Here is a 27,255-nt window from a genome sequence, read left to right on the forward strand (position 1 = left end):
AATAACCTATTATCTCCAGACTTGAAAGGGACCAAGAAAGTCTCTAGTCAAGCCACATTATTTTAGAGATGCCCAGAGAGATGATTTGACTCCAGAGTAAAAAAATGAATTTAAAAAATTAGAGTCAACAAAAAGAAACTGATTCAGTAATATATGAATTAATGATCCTATTGTTTTGACCAGCTAAAATGATTTAGCAAACTCTTTTCATTAGTAATTTTTAAAATAAAATTTTGTAACTTTGTCTTTTTGATTCTACCTTTCCCCATATATCCCAGCCTCCTCCCAAAGAATTTTAAAAACAATAAAAGGGGCAAAAAAAATCAAATTAGCAAAATTTACCAGAATGTAAAATAACAGGAGAGGATTATGACACCAGATTAGGGGCCATCCTGAAGTAAAGCAGTAACACTAGTGGTAGGTCTTGGAAATGACTGCAATATCAGTAGTACCATACAAATAAAAGTCATCAAACCCTAAATACAGTAGGATGCAATGTAACTAAGCTGATAGGAAACACAACCTACACAAAAATCTGCTTATAATTATTAATATATTATTTTTCATATCACATGCTCATATCATTGTTTCTCTCTATAGGGGTAGGGTGTCTAAAACCAGTCATACAGGAAGGCCTTTCAATCACACCATATAAAATTGTATATGACATTGGAGACACCATCAAACTTACCTGCCCCCATGGCTTTGTCATTACTGGGCCACCAAATTACACCTGTGGGAAAAAGTCCTGGGAGCCAGTTATTCCAAGTTTACTCACTTGCAAACAAGGTTTGTACTCTAGTCATGAACCAAATTAATGGCATAGCATTGATAGTTTGTGTTTTTCTTAAATGTGCTTCTGTGTAACATGCAGGATTGGTGAACATTTCAGAATGGAAAGATATTTTAGCCTGTGGTAACAATGATGTAAACTGAGAGTTGTGTATACTTTATGTAATTATACAGAATATAGATAAATATGTGTGTTTACATGAAGTATAGTTATATGGACATGTATATATACATATATGGCATATATATTATACATACACATATAATATTTATATATGCTTGTGTGTACAAACTCAGTTGAGTGTAGAGAGCTTTCTTTCCCAAAAGGAAGATAGGAGGGGAAAGAGATAAGAGATGGGGCAGGGGGTTGATAAAAGGGAGAGAAAATTGGGGCAGCTAGATGGCGCAGTGGATAGAGCACTGGTCCTAGAGTCAGGAGTACCTGAGTTCAAATCCAGCCTCAGACACTTAATAATTACCTAGCTGTGTGACCTTGGGCAAGCCACTTAACCCCATTGCCTTGCTAAAAAAAAGAGAGGGAGAGAAAATTAAGAGAATCAGTAGTCAAAAGCCAAGCAGAATTTTGAGTAGGGGCAGGATAAAAAGATAGAAGAATAATCAGAAGACAATAGAATGGAGGAAAATGTAATCAAAACTGTGTCTATTAATGGGATGATCTCACCATAAGACAGAAGTAGATAGTAAAATAGATTAGAACACAGAATCAAACAATATGTTGTGCATGGATATACACTTGAAACAGAAAAGCTCAGAGGTTAAAAATGGGTTGGAACAAATCTGTCGCATTTCAACTGAAATAAAAATTATCTCAGACAAAACAAAAGCAAAACAGACCTAATTAGAAGAGATGATGGTGGAAATTATATTTTGATAAAAGATACCTTAGATAATGAAGTAAAAATCAAGAAATTTCTAGCAAGTTCCTCTGTTAAAATCTCATTTCTCAAATATATAGGGAAATGAATCAGATTTATATTTTCCCTAATTGCTAAATGGTAAAAGGAAATGAACAGATAGTTTTCAGAAGAAATCAAAGCTTTCTATAGCCAAATGTAAAAATGTTTTAAGGCACTATTGATTGAATAAATGCAAATTAAAATAACTGGGTTTACCACCTCATACCCATCAAAACTGACAGGACAGAGGGCATGAGGGAAAATGGGTCATTTGTGAACTATTGAAATTGTGACTGATCTACTCATTCTAGAGAAAAATTTGTAACTATAGTACCTCTACTAGGTCTATACCCCAGAGACCAAAGAAATAAGGTAAATGTACAAAAATATTTAGAGTAGCTTTTTTTGTGGTGGCTGGAAATTGAGACTGTCCATCAAGAGGAAATGATTGAAAAAGTTGTGACACTTGATTTGCTAGAGTTCTATTGTGCTATAAGAAATGATTGGGTGGGAAGGGGGTGATTCAGAAAATTAAAAATATGGTGAGATCTTTATGAACTGATGCAAAGTGAAGTGAAAAGAATCAAATCATTGTGTACAGTAACAGCAATGTTGTAATGATAGTCTACTATGAAAGACTTTGCTACTCTGATAATGCAATAATCCAAAATAATTCCAAAGACTAGTGATGAGAAAATGCTATGCATTTCCCTAAAGAGAACTGATGAACTCTGAGTGGAAATTGAAGTATAATTTCCTCACTTTTGTTATTTTTTCCCTTTTTTGCAATATAGCTAATATAGAAATATTTTGTATGAGCTTAAAATGTATAATGATATCATTTTGCTTGTCTTCTCAATGAGTAGGGAAGGAGTAGGAAGGTGGAAAAGAATTTGGAACTGAAAATTTGAAAAGAAGAAATATCAAAAATAAATAATTAAACGTTTTTAAAAATCAAGGACAAAACAATGCTTTGAAGTCATTTGATTACTAAATAGATCAGAGTCTTATATCTTTCATTTCTTTGTTCCAGCTGTTCTGACCCACATGAGTAATTGTGGACCAGGGCGTAAACTGGTGGAATCCCAATGTGTTTGCATGTCTCCAGAAGAGGATTGTAGGTAAGAGGTTACATGGACTGTGTTTTGAAATTTGACAAGACCATTCAAAGCAATACTAATGGTCATTTGCAAATCTGAAGCCACAAGTTAAAAGATAAAATTACATTAGACTTATTTCCAAAGCTGAAGGACCATAATAATTTTTTTAGAGTTTATGAGCTTCCATTAATCTAAATTTCTTTCCTCCATGGTTTATTCTAATTATACTTCATTATTTTGCATAAGGCATTTTATTGTTAGCCACAGTTTTAATCAACACATTCAACAGTTAACAACTTGAATACTATGACTTCAGAGTTAGCATGGTTTAGTAGAATAAAAGGACTTAGATTAGGAGATAAATAGGTTCAAATCCCACCTCTGATACATTCTAGTTGTGTAATCATGGGCAAGTCATTGGGATCATAAGTCAGAAGATAATAGTGTTAGAGTAAGAATGGATCTTAGAGAACACCAAGAGCAGTGCCCTCATTTTACAGATAAAGAAATTGAGACCTAGAGACATTTACAACCAATAATTGGCACATGGCTAGTAAATGTTTGAGGTAGTGTTGAAGTCAGGTCTTCCTAATTACAAGTCTATCCCCTATACCATGCTGAAAAAATATATATATATATAATATATATAATTATGCATATGTTATATATATATATATATAATTTACCCTTTCTGAGTCTGTTTAATAAACTATATGTGCCCCCACAGAATACCATCAAATTCAAGGTAAATTGTAGATATGAATCACTATCCATTCAAGATCTCTGATTGTGATTCCCCTACTAATGTATTTCTTCTTACCAGACATTCAGAGGATCTATTATCTTCAGGCAAAAGATATTTAAAAGCATAGAAAGATAGTTTATAAGAAAGATTATGGATACACATAGGAATACATTCACCAATGGATTTCCATACTACCAGTTGGAGAAATGTCTTTTGTGAACATAAAGAAAACAAGTATGATCAGAGTAATCAAGTGACCAGAGCCACTTACACTTAACGAGCTGCTGAGTTCTCTCCTGCAGTTTCTAATGCCTTGTGGTGATGTTGTCTAGTGAGCTGCCTTTTCTACTGAACTGGCGTGTTCTGCTACTTTATTTTCTCATATCGTTGACTGATGGCATCTCCGCTAAGTCTTTACTGTTCTACACTGGCTTTTCTAATGTATTGCTCTCTGCTACTGTTTACTAATCTTCAATTACTGTACCTCATCCTCCCTAGAAGAATGTTCTATAAGTTCTTGTATGTAATAGTCCAAATAATGTCTAATATTTTTGAGCTTTCATGCTCTAATTAGCTGGATTCATTTACTTAGCTAGGGATTCATTTAGCTATCTAGGGAAGTGCTTAGACATTTAGATCTATCTTTTGGTTTCCTTTTCTTCTGTTACCTTTGGAGGTTCTCTCATTCTAAAGTCTTATTAAAGGAATGATATGAAATTCCTTTCATACATTTTGGTCACAAGCTTAAGTCTTTTTCAAATCATTTCAAGGATTCTATTTAGCAAAACTGCAAAGAAGATTAATGGAGATGGCATCAGAGAATTCTTTTCAACATCCTCAAGTTTCTAATTGCTATGAAAATCAAACTGTGACCAAGAGTTAAAAGAGCTGTATGGGCCAAGTGGAGGTCATGATCATTATCGTATTTCCCAATAGTAACCATATACTCTCTACATAGACACTGATGATAATAGCATTTACTTTACAGAGTTGTTCTAAGGATTAAATGAAATTCATCATATATCATGCTTGTTTATATATACATATATTAATGACTTAGCTGTTGGGTAATGGCTCTTGTTCTTATCTATTTGTATCACATCTTTAGAAATGAAAATTTTATCAGAGATTTTTTGCAATTAAAATTCTTTTCCCAATCAACAGTTTCTCTTCGTATTCTAGTTATAATGATTTTGTTTATGTAAACTTAAAAAAATTTGTAACTTAAATTGCCTATTTTATCACTTTCTGCCTTCTTAATTTCTACAAAACATATTGTACAGGGAATACTTCTTTATATTTCTCTCTAATTTTTTAATGATGTCTTTTCTATTTAAACTGTGTATTCATTTAGAATTTATTTTCCGCAAAATTGTCTTCCAATTTTCTCAGATGCTCTTATCCAAGAGGAAATTTACCTTAGCAGTTTGTGATATTGAACTAGGTTATTGTTTTATTGCTTTGGCATCTTGTTTGTCTAGTCACTTCCATTAATCAACTTTTCTATTTTTAAACCAGTACCGAAGAGGTTTGATGATTACTATTTTACAGTTTAGTTTGAGACCTGGTCATGTTAAACTTCATTTTTTTTTTGCTATTTTTTCCAAATATTTGCTTTGAAATTCTTAACCTTAACCTTTGTTGGTTTCATTAGTAATAAACTAAATTTAGATGCATTTAGCAGTTTTATTATATTAATGTAACCCAATTATGGGTAATAAATATTTAATTTCTCAAGTGATAAAGTCTCTAATATCCAATTAAAAAGTCTAAGCATGGGGGCAGCTAGGTGGCACAGTGGATAAAGCACCAGCCTTGGAGTCAGGAGTACCTGGGTTCAAATCCGGTCTCAGACACTTAATAATTACCTAGCTGTGTGGCCTTAGACAAGCCACTTAACCCCATTTGTCTTACAAAAAAAAAACCTAAAGAAAAAAGAAAGTCCAAGCAGTTACAAAGGAAAAGTAAAATAACAGATCGCTTTATAATTTATCATCAAAAGCCAAATGAATGGTATAGCTAAAAAATGCTTTAGAGGTTTATATAAAGATGCACTCACTAGTCTTAGACTAGACTGGTTAGTGAAGGCTTCATGGAGAAGGTCGAACTTGTTCCATGTATGATATTAGTATCTTCTCTGTAAGATACATATATTTTAGTACAGAATGGATAGGATATGGAAAGGTAGAGAGAGAATATCAGAGTCAATAAAGATGGGAAGTAAATTTAAGTCAAATTATAGATGACATATTCTGAATGCTAGAATAAGGAATTCAGACTTCATTGTCTAGGCTGTGGAGAGCCACTGATAGCTGGTAAGCATGGGGATGTCATAGTGAAATTACTGTTTTTATGGCTCCAGTTTGTATGATAGAGTGTAGTGGGGAAAACGTAGGCAGCAGAGGGACCAATTAGAAGTTGATATCATTCAGCTGTGTGCCCTCTGTGTCTATCTCTGTCCTCTTCTTTTCTTCAGATAAACATGTTATTTTTTTTTCTCCTTTTGCAGTCATTACTCAGAAGATCTCTGTGTATTCAATTCAGACTCCAACCATTACTTTACCAAACCCAGCTGTAATTTTTTGGCAGAGAAATGTGCAAATATGCAAAAACTACATTTCTTATCTGTTGGACCCTGTCAGGATGGACCTCAGTTGAAACAAGCCATTGAAAGGATAAAGCTTTCATTCAATAGCATAAAGAAGGAACCCTGTGGCTATAATATATGTTATGATTGGGAAAGCTGTTCAGGTGAGATTTCATTGATTAAATGCTTTTATGATCTGTATATTGGTACCTTTATTACTAATAGGGTACCGTCTATATTCTGTACTATTATTATTTTCATACATCTATTCTAATTAAACCAGATATCTCTGTCCTTAAATGAATTTACACCACAAAAATATATACTTTGTTTCATAGAATACATAGCAGTAAGTTACAGGGGTGTCAGTAAGATCCAAATATGTGGATAGGTTTTCCCCATATGGAATATTTTCATTTTAAATATATATATATTCTTTATTCATTTTGTTAAATATTTCCCAATGACATGTAAAAATTTTAATAGCTTTTTTAAATTTTGAGTTCCAAATTGTCTTCTTCTTGCCTCTTTTCCACCCCTTGAGAAGACAAGCAATATATCAATTATGCATTTGAAATCATGCAAAGCATATTCATATGCAATATTTTCATTAAAACCTAGGCTTAAAAATGTTTTTAAAACTTTATTATGATGAACAAAATTAGACTCCATATCTTGAGTTACCTTTCATTTCTTCATTTTATCTTTTTTTGCTAATTTTTCTCCTCAAAGTAGATATTTTTCAGCTCATCCTGAGGCTACAGAAGGGATTAGTCAGGTTCCAAAGTACAAAATCATGCCTGACATTGTTAGAGGAGACCATCTAGCTCCAACTCCCTTAATCAGTCTTGTGACTGAAATGAAGGATAAAGGGTAGACCCAGATGGACATCATCAATGGGCCAGTCTTTATGGCAGCAAATCAGGAAGACAACACCTGGTGCTGGTTACCCATGAGCCACATTCAATTCATGGCTAATTAGTGATTAGGGCAGTGGGACAGATTTGAGCATTACCCACCTACTCAGAATAAAGCCATCTGTTGGTTGAAAATGGAATCTCAATGTATATGTCAAGTTCTGTCTAGACAATGTTATTTTTAACAGACTTCATCCTAATAGCGATTATTAGGGAAAATAAATTACTAGAACATATGGAATATCTTTCTAACAAATTATAGCCATCTAGGGAATCTGATGCCCCAGGAGGTACAGAGTTCCCTGTTACAACCACGAATACATATCAAGAATAATGTAATAGGAATTCCTGCATTCAGCAAGTGCTGGACTGGATGACCTCTGAGTTTTCTTACAACTCTCCAATTCTTTTACTTTCAATATTATTCAATAATATTTTGTATTTTAAATAGCTATTTTTCTTCATGGTTGCTGAATGATCTCAAAATGTTATCCAGAAAAGAATATATGGAAAGAAAAGGTTTGTTAAATAGCATAAATTATTACAAATGTTTTCTGATGCTGAGGGGTTCTAGGAAGGTCAGACATTTCAGGCTTTGTCAGAGTTATCTTCCATTCCTCTCATTTATCATTGAGCAAAAGTCTTTGTGGAGCTCTCTGATTACAAAAAAATTTCTTTTCTTTTTTTCCCATGAATTTATTTTTTCAATGAAAAATCTTCCCCCCATAAAATTTTAATATGTTTATGGTTAATATTTTTTGTGTAATACCTGTATTAAAATCTCCATAGATTTCAAGAGTTGACATATTTTCAAAGAAGGGCTTCATAGTTCATATATCTATCCAATGCTTTCCCAAATTAACAGAATGCCCTGGAACTATTAAAGTAGATCAGAGGGATTTCCAAAAAACTTTAGTCTCAGCATTTTTCAATCCTCTGATCCTCCATACAAATAGAAAGCAAGAAGCATTTCCACCCTGAAAATCCTGTCTGCTGGTGCCAATCTTACATAATTGATTTTTGTTATAGACCACAGTTCTTGGTAGTCCCTGGCAAAGACTAGCATTAATATGAATGTTTTCCCATAAATATAGTCCTTGGCCTAAAACAAAAGAAAAAAAGAAAAAGAAAATAAAATCCCAGAACCCTCCTTTTCTCAGTGGCTTTTCTTTTGGTTACATTAAGCTAAATTATTTTAGTCAATTAATTTGGGGTCTTTATTATTACATTACATGCAGTCTTTGCTGCAGTCTTGCCTCAATCACAAAAATGAAATCAGAAAAATCACAAAATTTACTTTTAAGAAGTAATCATATTGATTCCCTGCCATCCTTCATCCACCATGGACTCAATTTTGTAAAGATAATACATTGTTACCTACACTGCATGAATGTTCATAACCAATTGAATGAGAAGCATTTATTAATTCAACATTTATTCAATAAACTTGTACCCAGTCCAATAATTTGCAAATCCAAATCACCCTGTTCAGTAATATGAGGAAAACAGAAATTTTAAAAAAAGTTATAACCTTCATCCTCATGAAGATTGCACTAGTTAGATAAATCCACAAATAGTATAATAAAAGGTAGAAATACCTAAAGGGGAAGGACAAAACACACAGTTGGGTCAATTATTTCTGGCTGGGGAGTTGTGAGAAGGCTTCCTGAGAAAGAAGCCTTTGAATTAGCCCTTGAAGGACAGTTGGGACAGAGAGAGACACCAGAAGGTGAAGACATTCTAGTTCCCTCTGTATGAGTGAACCATAGCCATGCATCCATGGATGTTATCATCATAACCCTGGTGAAAGGCCCTTAACTCCATGATGAAAGGGACTTCTTTGAGGCAGCATCCTCCCCTTGCCCATCCCTCATCCTCTGTCCTCACAGAGGAGTCTTCCACTGTTTCTATCCCACTGAAGGCCCTTCAGGCTAGATGAAAAAAATGACAGAATAGGAACAATGTGGACTAATTGAGTCAGGAAATTGTGTTCAATTGCCATGAAAAGTACTGAGAGGATTGTTAAGAACTACTGCATCCTCTGCTGATGCAACTTGGGAAAAGTATGGGCCATAAGGTGTGCTGGACCTGTGATGATAACACATAGAATCAAAGGCCTGGGCCTATAGATTCTGCAGGCATTAGATATGACATAGGTGACAGGACTGAATATGAACTTGGAAGACATCTGGTGGCACATGTGCTCTGGCCCCTGACTAGAGGGCAGAATCACAGAATCAGAACATTTGAGAGTTAGAAGGGACCCCAGTGTTTATCTGCTGGTCCTGGGCTTGGTCACCAGTTCTCTTTTGGATTGTTCCCTTTCCCTAGGGTCTGACTAGGAGCCCCTGACTAAGCATATCCTTTTAGCACAGGGCCAGAGCACAGGTACCTGCTCAGTCCTATGACCCTTGTTCTGCCACAACCACTGAACTAGCCTCTTTGGCTCTAGGCTCTCTCACCCATTTATGTTTCATTTCACCTCCAGACAAATCTTCCAAGTAAGGACTACTGTTTTGTCACTCTTTAGATCAAAAGCCTTCAAGGCTCCCCATTGCCTATAGGAGAAAGAGATTTATAGACTATTACAGCAATGACCTTACAGAAGACAATACTAACCATCTCATTTTTACATATGAGGAACCATTACCCCTGAGAAATGAAGGGACTTGTCCAAGGTCAAGTATGTATATGTCCTCACATCTTTCTCAAATCTATCCAATCTAAAGAAGGACATAGTGTTCTGAATGTGGTAGTTTCCAGTCATACTAGCTTTTTTGTCAGCATGGAGTTATTTAATTCTAGATTATACAACATATACTTTTTCTGTGTAGTAAATTAGATGCATTAAATTCTCGATATACAATCTATCAATCAACAAATATTTATGAGCACTGAATTTGGGTAAGGAACTTTGTTTAATGCTTGAGTATAGAGACAGTAAAAGTCTAACAAGGGGTAAACATAAATTCTCTTCCTTCAAGTTGCTAATAATGCAGTAAATCTACAATGCACACTTTTAAAAGTTAAGTAACAAAATAAAATAATAAAGTGTCACATGACTGACACAAACAGTAAATTAGAGAAGTTCAGGGAAAGGAGACTAAAGAAGTTGAAGAAAACTACCTGGAAAGGAGGAATTGGGCTGGATTTTAAAGGGTTGATGGGATTTGAAAAGGTAAGGAAGGAAGAAGAGGTTCTTTGAAGGTAGAGGATAGAGTAAGAATCACATTCACAAATGTTGGAAGTCAAAACTAGTCATGGTATACTGCCTGGAAGACAGAGAATAGTCTTATTATATAGAGGAATAGGAAAAATTAATTTGAAAGGGTAGTTTTGGGTCAACTATTAGATGATCCAGAATAATAAACTAAAGATTGGGGAGAGAGAGAGAGAGAGAGAGAGAGAGAGAGAGAGAGAGAGAGAGAGAGAGAGAGAGAGAGAGAGAGAGAGAGAGATTATAGAGATTGATGGATAATAAAGATAGTAAATGATAGACAGGTAAATAGATAGACAGATAAATATTGTATTTGTTAAGCAAGAAGTAGTAAAGTAAAAGACCCCCAAATCTCAAGGAATCTTATATTTTAGTGGAAGAAAACAACATATAAAAAAAATTAAAAGGGGAAGAAGCAGATAAAAATTAGAGTAAGGCCACTGGTGAGGAGAAAAAAATTCAGAGTAAAGAATAGAGAACCAGGAGTGAAGAAGGCACATCCAGGGAACCTCATCAGCATCCCAATGTGTTGATCCAGGTTAGACATCCACTAATTTCAACACTTACTCTTCATTGGGGTGGGATGGGGAGTGTATTTCAGAGTAGACCTGAGATTTCATTGGAATTAGAAACTTCCAAATAAGGAAATTCCTTCTATCAATGTCCATTGACTTCTGTTCTACCATTTAAAATCTTAGAAAGATTTATCCATAAAGAGTTTATCCATAGAATACAATTACTTCATACTATTTCATAAGCAAAATACTCATATGAAATATGAACCTTACATTATAATAAGCTTTCTGAGAGCAAGTACCCATGCCTTCTGTCTTGTCTATTTTCTATGTTCTGAAGATATCTCTGAAACTTAAAAATAACTATCTGTTTCCTTGGTTTGACTAATAATATCAAATAATCATCTGGCTATACTTCGTGAAAATTACTTGCCAGTCCTAATGCCTCTTTTTTCAGGAGCCCCCTCTCTAATGTTCTTTGCCATCTCCCAAAAAAAGTAGGATTCTATATTAAACATGTGGAAATTAAAAGAACTCCCTCTGGAAACAATACATTAAATTTGTCGATTTTAACCTGATATCCCTTTGCTATACCTGCCATTTACATTTCATAATTTCCCAGGAAATGAGTGTTATGTCCACATTTAAGCATTTGTCCCACAGCCTTTTGAGTCCCTATGAAGTCCCTGAGAGGACAGAGTGTCAACATTGTTGTGTGACTTTGTTATTTATTTCGAGTCCAGGGTGAAAGCAATGAGTTTTCTTGTAAATTTGTACAATGTTTCTTGGCTGATGTAGTTTGTTGAGCCAGTCATCCTGGAAAGATGTGGCCAGTCAACACAGTACACTCCCCACTCACTGCGAGTGTAGGAGACAGAAATCCAGCTGTGTTCGATTAGAAACACTCCAAGGGGTGGTGGCCTTTGGCTCTGTGTTTATTCTGAAAATTAATGGAAGAATTTTTTTTGCAATTAAACATCTGAGGTTAAAATTGCTCTATTGAGCTAGCTAGGAGGACAGTAGATTTGGTGTTAGGCCTGTATTCAGGAAGACCTAAGTTCAAATCTGGGCTCAGACACTTGTTAGCTACGTACCCCTGAATGAGTCACTTGAACTCTGTCTGCCACAGCTTTCTCACCTGTAAAATAAAAATAATGATAGTACATTCCTCAACTACCTTAGATGAGATTATTGTAAAACACTTAGTGTTATATGTGTTATTGTTGTTATTATTATTTGCTATTAATTTCTGGAATTTAAAGCTGGACAATTAGTGAAGAGACCTGAGTCCAAGCCCTCTATTTTAAAGATTAGGAAAATAAGGCCCAAAAAAAGGTGAAATTACTTATTCAAGATTACCCAGTCAATAAATAAATAGCAGACCCAAGAAGATCCTGATTAAATTTAGTGCTCTTATCCTCTACCTTATGAAACTAAATGTTGTTTATCAAGATATTAGGTGGGAAACCAAGTCCTCCTCCAAAATTGTCTTTTTCTGATCATTCTTTGTGATTATGCTCACAAACACAATATTTATTTTTGAAGTTTGAGCTTATATTGCAATAATAATGATAATTGTAGCAGCAGTAACAAAAACTAAACATTTTATAGTGCTACAAGGTTTGAAAACTGCTTTACATATACATATCTTTAAGTTATTAAAGCTGAAATCTTTTAGTTATTAAAACTTAAAACTGCACTAAAAATTTTGGGACAGCTTGTAATGTCCCATTTGATCTTCCCACTAATCCTGTAAAATAGATATTTTCTCATTTTTGCAGATGAGAAAACTGAAGCTGAGAAAGGAGCAAATTAACAAAGTCTGATGAAGGAGAAAGAAGGAGAGGCACTTTATATTCCCTTTCATGACAAGGGCAATGCCATTTTAGAGGCAGCTAAGTGATGTAAAAGTGTTGAACTGGTTCCAAAATCAAGAATAACTGAGTTCAGATCATGCCTCACACACTTCCTAGTTGTGTCACCCTTGGCAAGCCATTGAAGTTTACTCAGTCTCAGGCTTAATAGCACATACTTTAACACAGGGTATGGAGTTATGAGATGATATATAATAAAGTATTTTGTGAACCTCAGAAATAATACAAATGTATTATTTTTAATAAGCCTCTTTTTCAGCCCAAATAAAAGGCATGACTAATACCTATGTGTTTTTTTCTTTACTCCAATACTTGAGCAAAATCAGACAAAAGACAAAGTCCATTCTTTGGTGATCGCTTCCAGATCAGCAACAAACTTGTAGATCAGGGTAGCATGGCTGAGTTTTCTGCATCTAAAAGTGACATTATTCTTATCAAAGAAGGAAAGATACAATGACACTCCCCCCACCACCACCATGCTGACATATTTTGTTAATTTGTGACAAGCATTTTACTATCTCAGTCTGGTTTTGTATCTGTAAACTGGGAATAATGTTACCTACCTCAGAAAGTAGTTGTGAAAATCAAATTTGGTAATATATGAAAAACACTTCATAAAATTTAAAATATTTTATAAATGTTAACTATTGCTGTCATTATATTATCATCATTATTAAAATATAAGTTAAGGTTTCAAAAGTAGGAAGGGGGAAATCCTCCATCTCTCTTCTAGGGTAAACTGACTACAATCATACAGAATGCTAAGGAAAAATGTGCTGACATTTCAATGAAATGTATTTACTACTCTAAGAACTGTGGGAAATGTCACATATTTCAATATCCACTTACCCTATAGAGATTCCTTCCATTATGTTCTAAATAGTATCCTTCTATGCCTTGCTTTAGAATTCTGTGCAGAATAAGGTATATAAGGCAAAATAAGGGTGTATAAGATGTTCAGGGAAAATTAACACCTCTGGCATAAAGGCTTGAAGCTAAACCCTTTTCAGCATCATACATTCACTTTTGGTGCCCATCTGATCCATCCAACTTTCACCTAGAAATAGATAAATTATATTTCAATATAAATGTCTTCGTTTATAATCCTATATATATATATATATATATGAATATATATATACAGTAGAGCCTTGGTTTACAAATTTAATTTGTTCCAAGATTCTCTTCATTCATTGTGTGATTTATTCATATTGCAAAGCAAATTTTCCCAGGAAATAATGTAAAGGAGGATGATCAGGTACCCCATCTCCAAAAATATTTATATAAAAATAATTATCTATAATTTTCAGTAAGATTTTTGTCCCTAATGCACCTGAAATACAGTAGCAATGATTAGTACATAACATTAACCAAAAATAAAACAAATTAACCTGGACTTTACCTTTGAGAAGAGTCATGGCTGGCATGAGGAAAACAAGAGGGAGGAGGTGGAAAGGTTTTTTCTGGGAAAGAGAATCTCCTATGAGAACTTTGGGAATTTCAATATCGGGAGTGTTCTTACTTATGCTACTTTCACTAAATTAAGACTAACACTACTGCCTTCACTTATTTTACTTTTTTTTTTTTACAATTACTTTCATGTTTTGTTTCACTGATTTTTTTTCCTTTAAGTTCACTTCTGAGTGAATTGAGAGGGGAAGCACTTGAAACAGGTAGACTAATTAGTAATTAGAGAGGGTAGATACTTGAAACAGATAGAACAATTAGGGGGCTATGCAATAGTCCAGGTAAGAGTGGTTCAATGGATAGAGCACCAGCCCTGGAGTCAGGAGTACCTGAGTTCAAATTCATCCCCAGACACTTGATAATTACCTAGCTGTGTGACCTAGGGCAAGTCACTTAACCCCATTGCATTAAATAAATAAAATTTTTAAAATAGGAAGTAATGAGGGCATAATAATTGTGAAGAGTAAGAAGGGGCTGTCCATGAAGAAAGTACTGAAGTAGAAATGTACAACCAACGTGTGTTGAATGAGGTTCCTGTGTTTGATATATGAAAGCAAAAAAAAAGAAATCATTGTCCTAGTTGAGCATCATCCTTTCACAAGCCATTCAAGTCCAAACATGATGGTCATACTCTGACTTAAACCATTACTCTTACTGAGGTTCTACTGTATTTTGTCTTATGCATTTGACATTCATAGGGTTCCCCAGACTGTCAATAGGGTCCATGACACACAAAAAAGTTAAAAATCCCTGAGTAATAGGGGTCTTTATTAAAAATTGTCACCTTTCTAAGGTAGTTATTGCATATTTAGGGTTATCTGTCAATGGTTAAGGCATTAAGTAGGATTTGAGATTAACTAGTAGCTGAAGGTGGGGACCTCATAGTTAAATTAATCACTAATATTCTGACATAATAATAATAATAATAATAATAATAATAATAATGTTTGCCATTCATTCTTGAAGAAGACCATGACATCAGGGAAGTGATGTCATGGTAAATACATGATTTGAATTTGAGCAAGGGGGTGCTGTGCTAAGTGCTAAGTTCTAAACCTAGGTATGGAAGGATGTTATTTAGAACATAATGAAAGGAATCTCTCTAGGGAAAGTGGATGTTGAATATGTGACATTTCCCACAGTTCTTAGAGTAGTAAATACATCTCCTTGAAATATCAACACATTTTTTCCTTAGCATTCTGTATGAGTGCAGTCAGTTTACCCTTGAAGAGAGATGGAGGAAGATTTCTCCCTTCCTACTTTTGAAACCTTAACTTCTATTTTAATAATGATGACATTTTAATATTGACTCTCCTCCGGAGTCATCTGGTTCCAGTGGCCAGATGTTGATCAGGATGACCAGAGATGGCCCCAAATGCGAGTTAGTCAGGGTTAAGTGACTTGCCCAAAGTCACACAGCTAAGTAAATGTCTGAGGCTGAATTCGAATTCTGTCCTCCTGACTCCAAGTCCAGTGCTCTATCTGCTGAACCACCTAGCTGCCCCACCAACTAAATTACTCCTATTTGACTTTAACTTACATGAGGACAGGAATGGTATCTAATCTAAACTTTGCATCTCTCTATTCAACACTAGCTTGGAATAATAAATGAACACAAAGAGTTATTTTATAATATTTGCTTAATTGAAGTCAAAAATAGTCATTTTGAGAAGTTAGTCAATTTCAAAAAGAATTAGGTGAAAGCAGTTTCTAAAGATCTGTGACAAATAATATCTTCTCTTTTTTCAGCCTCCACATATACATGTGTCTGTCTGATGCCCTACCAGTGCCCCAAGAATGGAAAAAAAGACTATTGCATCAGAATAGGTTCTTCAAAGACTGAGAAAACCATGAGTAGCTGTGTCCTGGGAGCCCTGAACTGTGCCCAAAAGAATGTGGAAATAGTGCATGAAGGGCAATGTATTGCCTGATGACCAGAGAACAAAAATAGTACATTATAGACAAGAAAAATTAGAATACATATGTGTTTGGAGCTTTGGGGGTAGATGGATCTAGAATTCACTTCCCCAAAATGTTTTGTACTTTTTGCACAAATAAAAGCAGATCTAAAAAAATTGGGAAAAATATTAATTGTTGATGGATAGACTAAATCAATATAATAAAAATGACAATGCTACCTAAATTAATTTGCTTATTCAGAGTCATATCAAACTACTAAAACATTATAAGATCATAAAAATAATCTAAAAATTCATTTGGAAGAACAAAAATTCAAGAATATCAAGGGAATCAGTGAAAAAAATGAGAAGACCCTAGCAGTATCAGATCTTAAACTATAATACAAATCTGTAACTGTCAAAACATTTTGGTTATAAATAAGAAATAAAGTTAATTAATGGAATAGATTAGGAAAAGCAAAGAAAACAAAAATCTAATGTTTGATAAACTCAAAGATATCAACTTTTAGAGCAGAAACTCAGTATTTGACAAAAATTATTGGGAAAAACTGGAAAATAATCTAGCAGAAGCTAGATATACACCAACATCCCATATGCCAAAATAAACCTCCAAATGGATGTAACATTTACTCATGAAGGGCAACATTCTAAGTAATTTAGAGGAGTAAGGAACAAATTGCCTAATTTATATGGATAAAGAAAGAATTCATGATTAAAGAAGAGATAGAGAGGTTCACAAGACTAAAACTGGACAGTTCTGATTACATAAAAAAATTTTAAAACAAAAACAGTACAGGTAAAATTAGAAGAGAAGCAAGAAATTAGGGAGGAAAATTTTGCAGCAAATTTTTCTGATAAAGGTTTGATTTTTAAGACATATAGTTAACTGCTTCAAAATTATAAAAATAAAAGCCATTTCACATTTGATAAATGATCAGAGTCAACTAGGTGGTGCAGTGAATAGAGCACCTGCCCTGGAGTCAGGAAGACTAGAGTTCAAATCCACCCTTAGACACGTAATAATTACCTAGCTGTGTGACTGGGCAAGTCACTTAACCCCATTGCCTTGCAAAAAAAACCCCCTAAAAATAAATAAAAATATATAACAGGCAGTTTTTAGAGGAAGAAATCAAAGTTGTCAGTAGCCATATTGGGGGGGGATGCCCTATATCACTAAAAATTAATTATATAATTATATAATATAATATATATTAATTAGATAAATATAAATTAAAACAACTCTCAGGTACACTCTCACATGTTTGATTAGCCAAATTTTAAAAAAAGCAAAAATTATAAACTGTAAGCAAACAAATACTCTAATGCATTTTGGTTAAACTAACTGTGAACTAGTCCAATCATTCTAAGAAATTTTGAACTATGCCTAGAAAACTATTAAAATGTGCAGATCCTTTGATCTATTGATATTGCTACTGCATCTATACCCTAAATAAGTCAAAGAAAGAAAAAAAGGATCCATACTTAACAAAAATACAACAGTTATTTTCATAGTGACAAAGTAATTAGAAACTGAAAGAGTGCCCAAGAATTGAGGAATGAACAAGTTATAGAATATGAACATAAGGGAATAATATTCTGTGTGAGAAATGATGAAAGGAATAGTTTCAGAAAAATCTGGAAAAACATGCATGAAATGCTGCAAAGTGAAGTAAGCAGAACCAAAAAACTATTTATATAATAACAATATTATAAAGATAATCATCTTTGTTTTTTAAATTTATTTTATGTTTAATTTATGGAATAAAACAAGTATTTCCATAACACAGCACAAGAAAAAAGAATGATTACATATAAAACTACAAATCTACCATGAATAACTCCAAAAGACTTAGGAATTTTGATCAATTCCATGACCAACCACAATTTCAAAGGACTCATGATAAAATATCATACACTGATAGTCTCAGATTACAGATTAAGACTTCTTTTCTTTCTTTTTTCTTTGTTTCTTCTTTTTTTTCCCTCTTTCTTTTTTGGGCATGACTAATGTTGGAATGTTTTTGCATAATTATGTGTATTTATAACTGTTTTTATCTTTCTTGTCTTCTCAATGTGTGGGGAGAAGAAGGGAGAGAATTCAAAAATGAAAAAATAAAATATTTTATTTGAAAACTATAATAGAAGAAAACACTGAGTTGTTTCTTTGAAGTAAAAGAAAAAATTAACATACTCTGTTTTAGGCCAGTGGGGTCAAACTCAAATGGAAATGGAGGCCACTAAATGACACATAAGAATTCCTACAGGGGAATATTGATTTAAAAAACATATTGACATCAGCAGTAGCAGTACTATCAGCATCCACATCATCATAAAAGTTGTCCTTAAGGTATCAAAGAAGACTATGACATTAGGTGTTAGGTATTCTTGAGGACCACAGTTGTGAAATGACAAAGGTAATGGTTTAAAGACCCTCGTGACCTCTTGTTGTTTTTCAAACACACTGGCTTAGTCTCTCAGGAGATCAGCATGACCCCAAACCCCTTTGCTTTTCCATAAGATCAGCATGACGCATTTCCTTTGTATCTTCTGACACTGATCAAGAATCACATTATAGCAAGAGCAATGAAGTATGCATAAGAATGTGTAACTGTTTAACCAATGTGTAATGATCTAACCAATGTGTAATCTTTAATATGATTAGTGCTTAAGGTGGTAGCATGAGTTGTCCACAAGTATGGAAGTAGACTAGGATATAAGCTGCTGTGGGACCGTAATAAAATTTGGAGTGCTTTACCATTTCTGCCTCCCATCTCATTCACTGTAGCTTAGAACAGTTCTCTGCTGGCCAGAGAATTCAAAGTAGCCAGTACACCATTCAGTCAGGAAAGTGATGACACTGATTTGTACAAAGAGTGATTAAAGTGAGCAAAAATGCCCAGTGCCTGACCTAGTTAGAACAGGAGGGTTGGCAATAAATAGGAGACCTTGACCTTTTAGAGTCAGGTTTTTCTCTTATCACCGAGGCTTTTGATATCCTCTGTAGATGGCCTAATTTTATGGTGACAAACTTTCAACCATAGAGTCAAATTGACTTGTCACTCCATGGTCTAAGCAAGAGTTGATCCAACACTGCTGGATCTGTGATGGTTCCCAAGACTTAACCCCTCTCTCAGGGCAAACCCATTACAGGGAAGCCTTGACCTTCACAAAGAATGGAGAACTGTCCCAGGAACTCCTGCTGGGTATCCTGGATCAGTCACATAGAGATTTGGGGATCTGAAACCAATGCCCTTTTGATCAGTCAAGGGCAATGGAAGTCAACTTTGATCCCTTCAGAATGGCACTCACTTATCTCTCAGGACCAAGGAATCCATGTTCAACTGCTGTTCATATGGAACCCTTCTCCATTTTGGCGTTCAAAGTTCTCTTTTGAATATTTGCTACTACCACCATCTATATTCTATTGTATTTTTATTTATTTTGTTAAATTACTTTTAACATGGTTTAGTCAATACTTGAGAATGTTGTCAATCTCCTGTGACCCTTGGAGCTGCATATTTGACATCTCTATTTTAGGTGCAATCTACTAGAGACAATTCATATTAATTTACCATGATTCTAGAAACCAGGAGGGATGGGAATTCAGGGAAACCAGGAAGGATTTGCATGAATTGATGCTAAGTGAAATGAGCAGAACCAGAAAAACATTGTATACCCTAACAGCAACATGGGGTTGATAATCAACCTTGATGGACTCGTTCATTCCATCAGTGCAAAAATCAGGGTCAACTTTGGGCTATCTGCAATGTAGAATACCATCTGTATCCAGAGAAAGAATTGTGGAGTTTGAACAAAGACCAAAGACGATTACCTTCAATTTAGAAAAAAAATTATCTTTTTATATAATTTTGCTATCTCGTATACTTTATTTTTCTGCCTTATGGATATGATTTCTCTCTCATCACATTCAGTTTGGATCAATGTATACCATAGAAACAATGTAACAACTAACAGACTGCCTTCTGTGGGGCTGGGGGAAGGGAAGTAAGATGGGGGAGGGAAATTGTAAAACTCAAAATGTATAAAATCTTTCTTGAATGACAAAAAAATGTGTAGTTGTGAAAAAATGTAGTCATGTTGTAAAAGTAAACATAGTCTCCCCCCCAAAAAAGGAAAACCTCAAGAAAAATAAAGTTCAAAAAAGGAAAAATATTTACCATGATTCTAAATCCAAGTGTGCAAACAAAATAAATAAAAAGTTAATTTAGGGAAAGGTTACTAGCTGCTGGAGAATTGGAAAAGACTTCATATAGAAGGTGGATTTGAGTTGTCTCTTAATGGTAAATGGGGGCGTAGGGATTTTAAAGGAGAGTGGTTTGAAAAAAGAGTGCATTCCAAGCATGAGATAGAAGTGACAGGAAATAGATCCATGATACCCTGGAAAGTGCATTCTATGCATGATAATTTTGCTTTTATTGCATTTCTCACAGTAATGTCAGTATGGACAAAACAAAACACACAAACAAAAAAACAGAAGGAAATTTGACTAGCCCCTAGTGATGTTTCCATCACACTGAGGAAATGCCTAAGAAAGTTAGCTTAGAAACTCATGGTAAGACTTATTTTCTTTCTTTCACTCATGAGGTAGTGAACTACATAGGAGCAGAATGTAACAAATTGGTAGACATGGCCAATGAGATGATTTATTTTGCTTAACCATATTTCTTTGTTCTACTGTGGATAAACTGCATGGAGAATGATCATTAGAAAGCAATGATCATCAAAAGCAATGTAAAAAATTTATTTTAAAAGTAGGAGGGTTCCCTCTCACTTGTGGTTTATTGTAGAGCTATTAAGCAAAACTATTACTTTCATAGAGAGAGAACATGAGAGCTCAAAGTGATTCACATTATACATTTTGGGTTTGTTTTTTTTTTTTAGGTTTTTGCAAGGCAAATGGGGTTAAGTGGCTTGCCCAAGGCCACACAGCTAGGTAATTGTTAAGTGTCTGAGACCAGATTTGAACCCAGGTATTCCTGACTCCAAGGCCAGTGCTTTATCCACTACACCACCTAGCCGCCCCCACATCATACATTAAATCTTCCTAGGTATGTGATGTTATTTTTCCCCAGGGAATGAGAGATATCCACAGTAAATAGTCTTCCCTTATTATTTTTGTTGTTCAGTTATCTCAGTGATGCCCAATTCTTTGTGATACTGTTTAGGGATTTTTTTTGGCAAAGATACTAAAATGGTTTGCCAGTTAATTTTATAGATGAGGAAACTGAGTCAAATAGAGTTAAGTGACTTGCCCAGGATCATACATCTAAGTGTCTGATGCTGAATTTGAAATTTCTTGCAATAGACCTGGTATCCTGTCCATTGCACTGCTTAGCTTCCCTTTTCTTTTTGGATCATTTTAAATAAATCACTTATTCAGGGAGGTAGAGGTATCATATTTTGAAGGTGATTACTTTAGCTCAAGGTGCTAGTTGATTTCAAAGTCCACTTACTTCCCTAACTCTTGAGCTATTTTTTTTTGCCCAAATCAATAGGTTCTCATAAATCCTGGCATGGAAACCTAGATTCATCAGTCCCTCCTACCACCACTAACCATTCTTATTCCCCTTGTCAGCAGACATATAATTTTGGGGGAACATAAGATATTTCTTCAAAAGATGATAGAAACTACAGATTTGGGGGGGTGGATAAATGAAGAAGGAATGAAAGACTTGGCTCACCATTTGACATACTAGCAAACTATCTCATTTTCTTAAATGATTTTAAGCATTGATTTGAAAGCTTTTACACCAATTTATTTTTGAATTTCTACCCTATTTAAACTAATAACAATGTTAAGACCTTCTTATCCCTTTAAATTTGGTTTAAAGATTTTTCAAATAAACAAATTTATTAATTTTTAAATCAGGCAAATCATTATAATCTTCTCTCAAATGAAATGGTCACTCAGGATTCTAAAGTCATGTATAGATGTGATACAGTTAGTTTTGAACTCTGGTGAAAGATGAATTATTATAAAGAAACTCAAGATTGGAAATGATGAATCTGTCTCTTACTAGTAGTCTAGAGATTGAATTGATCTTATATCAGTCCAGGAAGGCTGCTCAGGTAGCGCCATTTTCTGCTTGGGAAACTTGGGAATTTGAGGAGTTTCAAATACAATTTAAGTTCCTAACTAGACTCCAACCCAGGTAAAACTTTCTTTAGCAATAATGAATCCTTCCTTATTTAGTTCTAAGAACAACTTTTTTTTATTGTTCTCTCAGAGAAATCCTAGAGAACCAAGAGAGCCACCAGATTTCTATAATTCAGCTCTTAAATTCTATATCACTGTCAAACTGATGTTTTAGCTTAATCAGAGCTTGTCTGGCCTAGAACTTAATGAAATTTGTTTTTCCCTTTCCCCCTTATAAAAACTCTCAAACTCTAAAACAAACCCTTTTCATAAACTCATAATATTCTAGGTATTGAATGGAGGGGACATAGATGTCAATTAAATTCAATAAATATTTATTGAGCACTAGGTGCTTAGCCTATGTCTCTGGCACTTTGCTAAGTGCTGGGGACACAAAAAGAGGAAAAAGGCAGTCCCTAACCTCACAGAATGTATAACCTAATCCTCTTATTTTTTCAGATGAAGAAATTGAGGCACAGAGTAGTTAAGGGACTCACCCAAGGTCATACAGGAGTTAAGAGATAGAGAAAGGAATTAAACTCACATCTTCTGGCTTTGGATCCAGCTATACCAAGCACACTGCCTCCATTTCCTTAATACTCTCACACCAACACATTTTTTAGCAATGTGATGTGGTGAACTGTTATATTGAACATAGAAGCAGAAAAATTTCAGTTCAAATCCCACTTCTGATACATATTAGCTGTGTTGCCTCAGACAGATCATTCTATGAGTATTAATTTTTTATCTGTAAAATGGAGGTTTCAATTTAGCAAACATTCAGTTGTTTGTATAATATGAATTTTCCATACATATTATAATGTAAGACCTAGTACTAAGGCTTTGAAGATATAAAGATTGACTTCAAAACTTTACCTGCCCTCAAGGAAATTGCATTCTATGTATGATAATTTTACCTGAAAGCATTCACAGTAATGTCAGTCATTCAATAAATATTAAGTTTCTACTACTGACCAGGCACTGTGCCAACTTCTGGGGTACAAAGGATCGTGAAAGACAGTCCCTCCCCTCAAGGAGCATACAATATAATAGGGAAAGAAAATATATAAACAGAAAAGGAGGGAGAACAGGGTACTTAATTCCAAGGGCAGAATGAAGTTCATTGGAATTGTAACCAAGTGGAAGTAAAGGGCTGACTTTATGTTTCAAAGCAATGGGTTTAAATGACTTGCCCAAAGTCACACAGATAAGTAATCATTAATTTTTGAGGACAGATTCAAACCCACATCCTACTGAATCCAGGGCAGGGATGTAGGGTGTGTTCAAGAAAGACTAGTACCTTGGTATGATGGCTACCAAGTCCTTTTCAGGGCTGCATTCCACCTTTGATGTCCATCTGAACTACCAAACTCTCACTGTGACCCCAAGACATTGTAGCATGCACAGTGACCACTCCCTAGTAAACCATTTCAACAGGTGGGCTAAACCAGGTTGAGGGTAACTGAGGAAGTCTCAAACTCATTGTTGAGTAGTGAGGAATGTCTACCCCAAGCATGTGAATGAGTGGAAGAGAACAATTCATTCGGTCCAATGGCCATGAAGCTAGCCAAAGCAGGTGCTGTGGAGTATTTAGAGCTTGGTTAGACATCGAAGATGCCAAGGTCATCCACAGCATCTAGAGCCATCCCTAGTTGTCTTAACTGTCCTGCAATGCTGGATCATAATGATTTTGGAGGAGAGAGAGAGGCAGATGACTATGTGCAGCTGTACCTCACTTAAATCCAATTTACATAAGCAACAAAAGACATCACAAATAACCATTCCTCAAAGTCCTGAGGCAACAGACATGTGATGAAGCAGCAGGTGTAGATACACTGGGAGCTGTAGTCACAACCCTACACATGGGTGGCCCAGGTAACAAGGTCATTCCCCCACTGAAAGCAGCAGTGGGATGCAGCAGCCCCTGGGTGTCTGAGGAACCCTTTTAAGGATCACACTGCTTACCTCCTGATGTGAAGAAGTGGGTAGAAAAGGTACCCTAAAAATTGTCTGCTTATCCAACCCTGGCCTAATCATGGCAGCAGTTGGGGATTCTTATAGTACATTCAGGACACAAAGAAATCTTTAAAAATTTCTCCAAAGAAAACTCCATTCACCATCAGTTCTTGGAATGTACACACTCATAGATAACACAAGATCCAATAGACCTGAAAGACAAACAGCTCTTATTGCAAGAGAGCTCAGCATGTATCATATATAAATAGCAGCCCTGAGTGAAACAGGGCTGACAAATGAAGACCAGCTGATTAAAGTTAGAGTTGGATGCACATTTTTCTAGAATGGTCACAGTGAAGGGGAAGGCTGTGAAGCTGGAATAGGTTTCGCAATCAAAACTAACCTAGGGACTTCTGGCCAAGATGGTGGAGAGAAGACAGGTACAGTTCTAAAGTCTCCTGATCTTTCCCCATCTATCATATGAAACAAACCTCTTAACAGAAATCCTACCCATAAAACCCAGAAAAGCCAGGAGAAAGAACATCTACCTCAGAATTTGTTTCCCACAGCAGCCCTGGGCAAATCCGGGCAGGTGAGACTGGGAGCAGAGGATGGATCAGCCCCTGATCAACCAGATTATCAGCTGAATTGAAGCCTGGGAGTCTGAAGGCCTGAGGGACAGACCTGCTGGATCAGCAATGGGGCTAGACTACAGGGGCTTGAGTCACCTAGGGAGCAGAGGTACTGGTGTTGGCACTGACACTCTGGAGCTTGCCAACAGTGCTGGGGAGAGTTCTGGGGCAGGAGAGCTGCAGACACCATCCCTGGGCTCCTCTGGTCTGAGGAACTCTGAGGTCTCCATTGCAGCTGAGGCCCCTTCCCAGAACAAACAATTGCAGAGTACTTCTGCCTCAGGCACAGGTGTGTGAGCAGAAGAACCAGCCCAACTGACAATAGGGAGAAGGATGACCTCACCCCAGGGTAAAGCCCACCATTGATTAAAGGCAAAAGGATTCAATAGCTTCAATTTCTCCCTTCAAGCTAAGAGAGAAGGCCTCAATCAAGGTCACAGACACTCCAGAGAAAGCAACCAGCAACCAACTGGCCATCCACAGAAATTGCACTCAGTGAGTAAAGCCTCTAGAGATCCCAGGCCCTTGTGAACCAGCCCCTCCCCAACTCAAAGTCTAAGCAAAATGAAGAAGGGTCAGCGGAAAGGTGGATCCATAGAAAAATTCTTGGAAGGAAAAAAGCCTAACTCAGAGAGACTTAGAACCTCTGAGGAGAATATGATCTGGTCTTCAGCACAGAAAGACTTCCTTGAAGAAAGAAGGAAGGAGTTTAAAAATCAACTATAAAAGTTAGGAGAGACAATTAATACCTTGCAACAAGAAAACAAATCCTTAGAAAATACAATTTGACAAATACAGAATGAGAATAAATCTCTCAGATCCTCAATTGGGCAAATGCAAAAAGAAAACGATTCTCTCAAAACCTCAATTGGTCAAATGGAAAGCTCTCTCAAAAGTAGAATTGACCAATTGGAAAAGGAGTTGCAAAAGGTTAATGAAGAAAACTCCTCCCTAAAATAAAAGAATGGAGTCTGTAGAAACTAATGACTTCATGAGACAGCAAGAGCCAGTTAAAAACAAAAACAAAAAATAGAAAAAAATAGAAGAAAATGTAAAATACCTCATCATCAAAACCAATGACCTCAAGAACAGGTTGAGGAGGGGCAACCTGAGAATTATTGGACTTCCTGAAAACATTGAAGAGAAAAAAAAAAGCCTGGATATTACAGGATCTAGTGATGGAAAATTGCCCTGATATCATGGAACCAGAGGGCAAAGTAGTCACTGAAAGAATACATAGATCCCCTCCAGTAACAGAAACAGATCATAAAATGAAAACACCAAAGAATGTTGTGGCCAAATTCCAGAACTATCAGATAAAAGAGAAAATCCTGCTAACCAGAAAGAAACAATTTAAATATCAAGGAGTCACCATAAGGATTATGCAGAACCTGGCTGCATCAACATTGAGGGACTGAAGGGCCCAGAAGGAGATATTTCAAAGAGCTAGGGAGCTTGGAATGCAGCCAAGAATCCACTATCCTGCAAAGCTGAGCCTTCTCTTCCAGGGGAAAAAGATAGACATTTAACAAAATGGAACAATTCCAAAAATTCCTGATGAAAAGACCAGAGCTAAATAGAAAATATGGACATCAAACAGAAGCTTCAAGAGACACATAAAAAGGTAAAAAAAGGGTGGGGGAGGTAAAAGGGGAAAAAAAGAGCTGCTATCCAATGAGTTGAAACTGGCTATATCCCAGCATGGGGAAAAAGATTCGCATAAATGTTGAGAATTGTAACTCTAATAGAGAGAATATACCTAGCCAGAAATGATGGACATTCATGATCTATCCATGAGACTGCTATCCAATGGGCTGTAAATGTCTTTAACCCCTATTGGGAGAAAGACTCTAATAACCCTCAAGAATTTTAACTCTATTAGACAGAATGTACTTAGCTAGAAGTGAGTGATACTCAATTTTCTATGACTCAGAATGATCTAAAAAACACTGCGTCCTTAAAAAGGGGGACAGGAGGGATGGGATTGAATGGGGTCAATCTCATTACACTAAGAGGTACAAAATACCTATGGTAATAAGAGGGGAAGAAGGGAGGAGATGAGAAACACCTGAATCTTCTTCTTATCAGACTTGGCTGATAAGATACTTGAAAGGTTAGATGTTTTTTTAAAGTCAACTTACACATACTTAGTTAATTTAAAAAAACATCTAACCTTTCAAGTATTAAAAAGGGAAAACGGGGAGAGAGATGAAGAAAGGGAGGGGGAGAGGGGAACAAAGGGGGAACAAAAGGAAGGGAAGGGAAAAGAGGAAAAAGGAAAAGGGGAAACAAAGCGGAGGGAGTGATATAGGAGGGTAAAGACCCTGAAGGGGCGATATTCAGAAACAAAATACTGGGGAATACAGATAAGGGGGGAAGGGGAGGAAATACAAACAGAGGGAAGATAGCATGGAGGGCAATAAAGAATTAGTAATCATAACTTTGAATGTGAATGGGATG

At 35.5% G+C, this 27,255-nt stretch overlaps 1 protein-coding gene across 2 annotated transcripts in view; it reads left to right on the plus strand.

The window, feature by feature from the left end:
- Positions 1-18,103, plus strand: part of C6 (complement C6) — a 73,000-nt gene extending 54,897 nt beyond the window's left edge. The window contains exons 14-17 of one of the 2 annotated variants that reach the window (XM_074208505.1): positions 601-789; positions 2,743-2,830; positions 6,064-6,305; positions 15,881-18,103. In XM_074208505.1, coding sequence (XP_074064606.1) covers positions 601-789; positions 2,743-2,830; positions 6,064-6,305; positions 15,881-16,062 — 701 coding nt within the window. In that variant the 3' untranslated portion in view covers positions 16,063-18,103. Of the gene's footprint in view, positions 1-600; positions 790-2,742; positions 2,831-6,063; positions 6,306-12,571; positions 12,920-15,880 lie in introns of those variants that run through there. The other variant, XM_074208506.1, reaches the window with a different exon arrangement.
- The last annotated feature ends 9,152 nt before the right edge of the window (positions 18,104-27,255 follow it).

This window comes from Macrotis lagotis, chromosome X, assembly GCF_037893015.1.
Source record: "Macrotis lagotis isolate mMagLag1 chromosome X, bilby.v1.9.chrom.fasta, whole genome shotgun sequence".
Taxonomy (NCBI): Eukaryota; Metazoa; Chordata; class Mammalia; order Peramelemorphia; family Peramelidae; genus Macrotis; species Macrotis lagotis.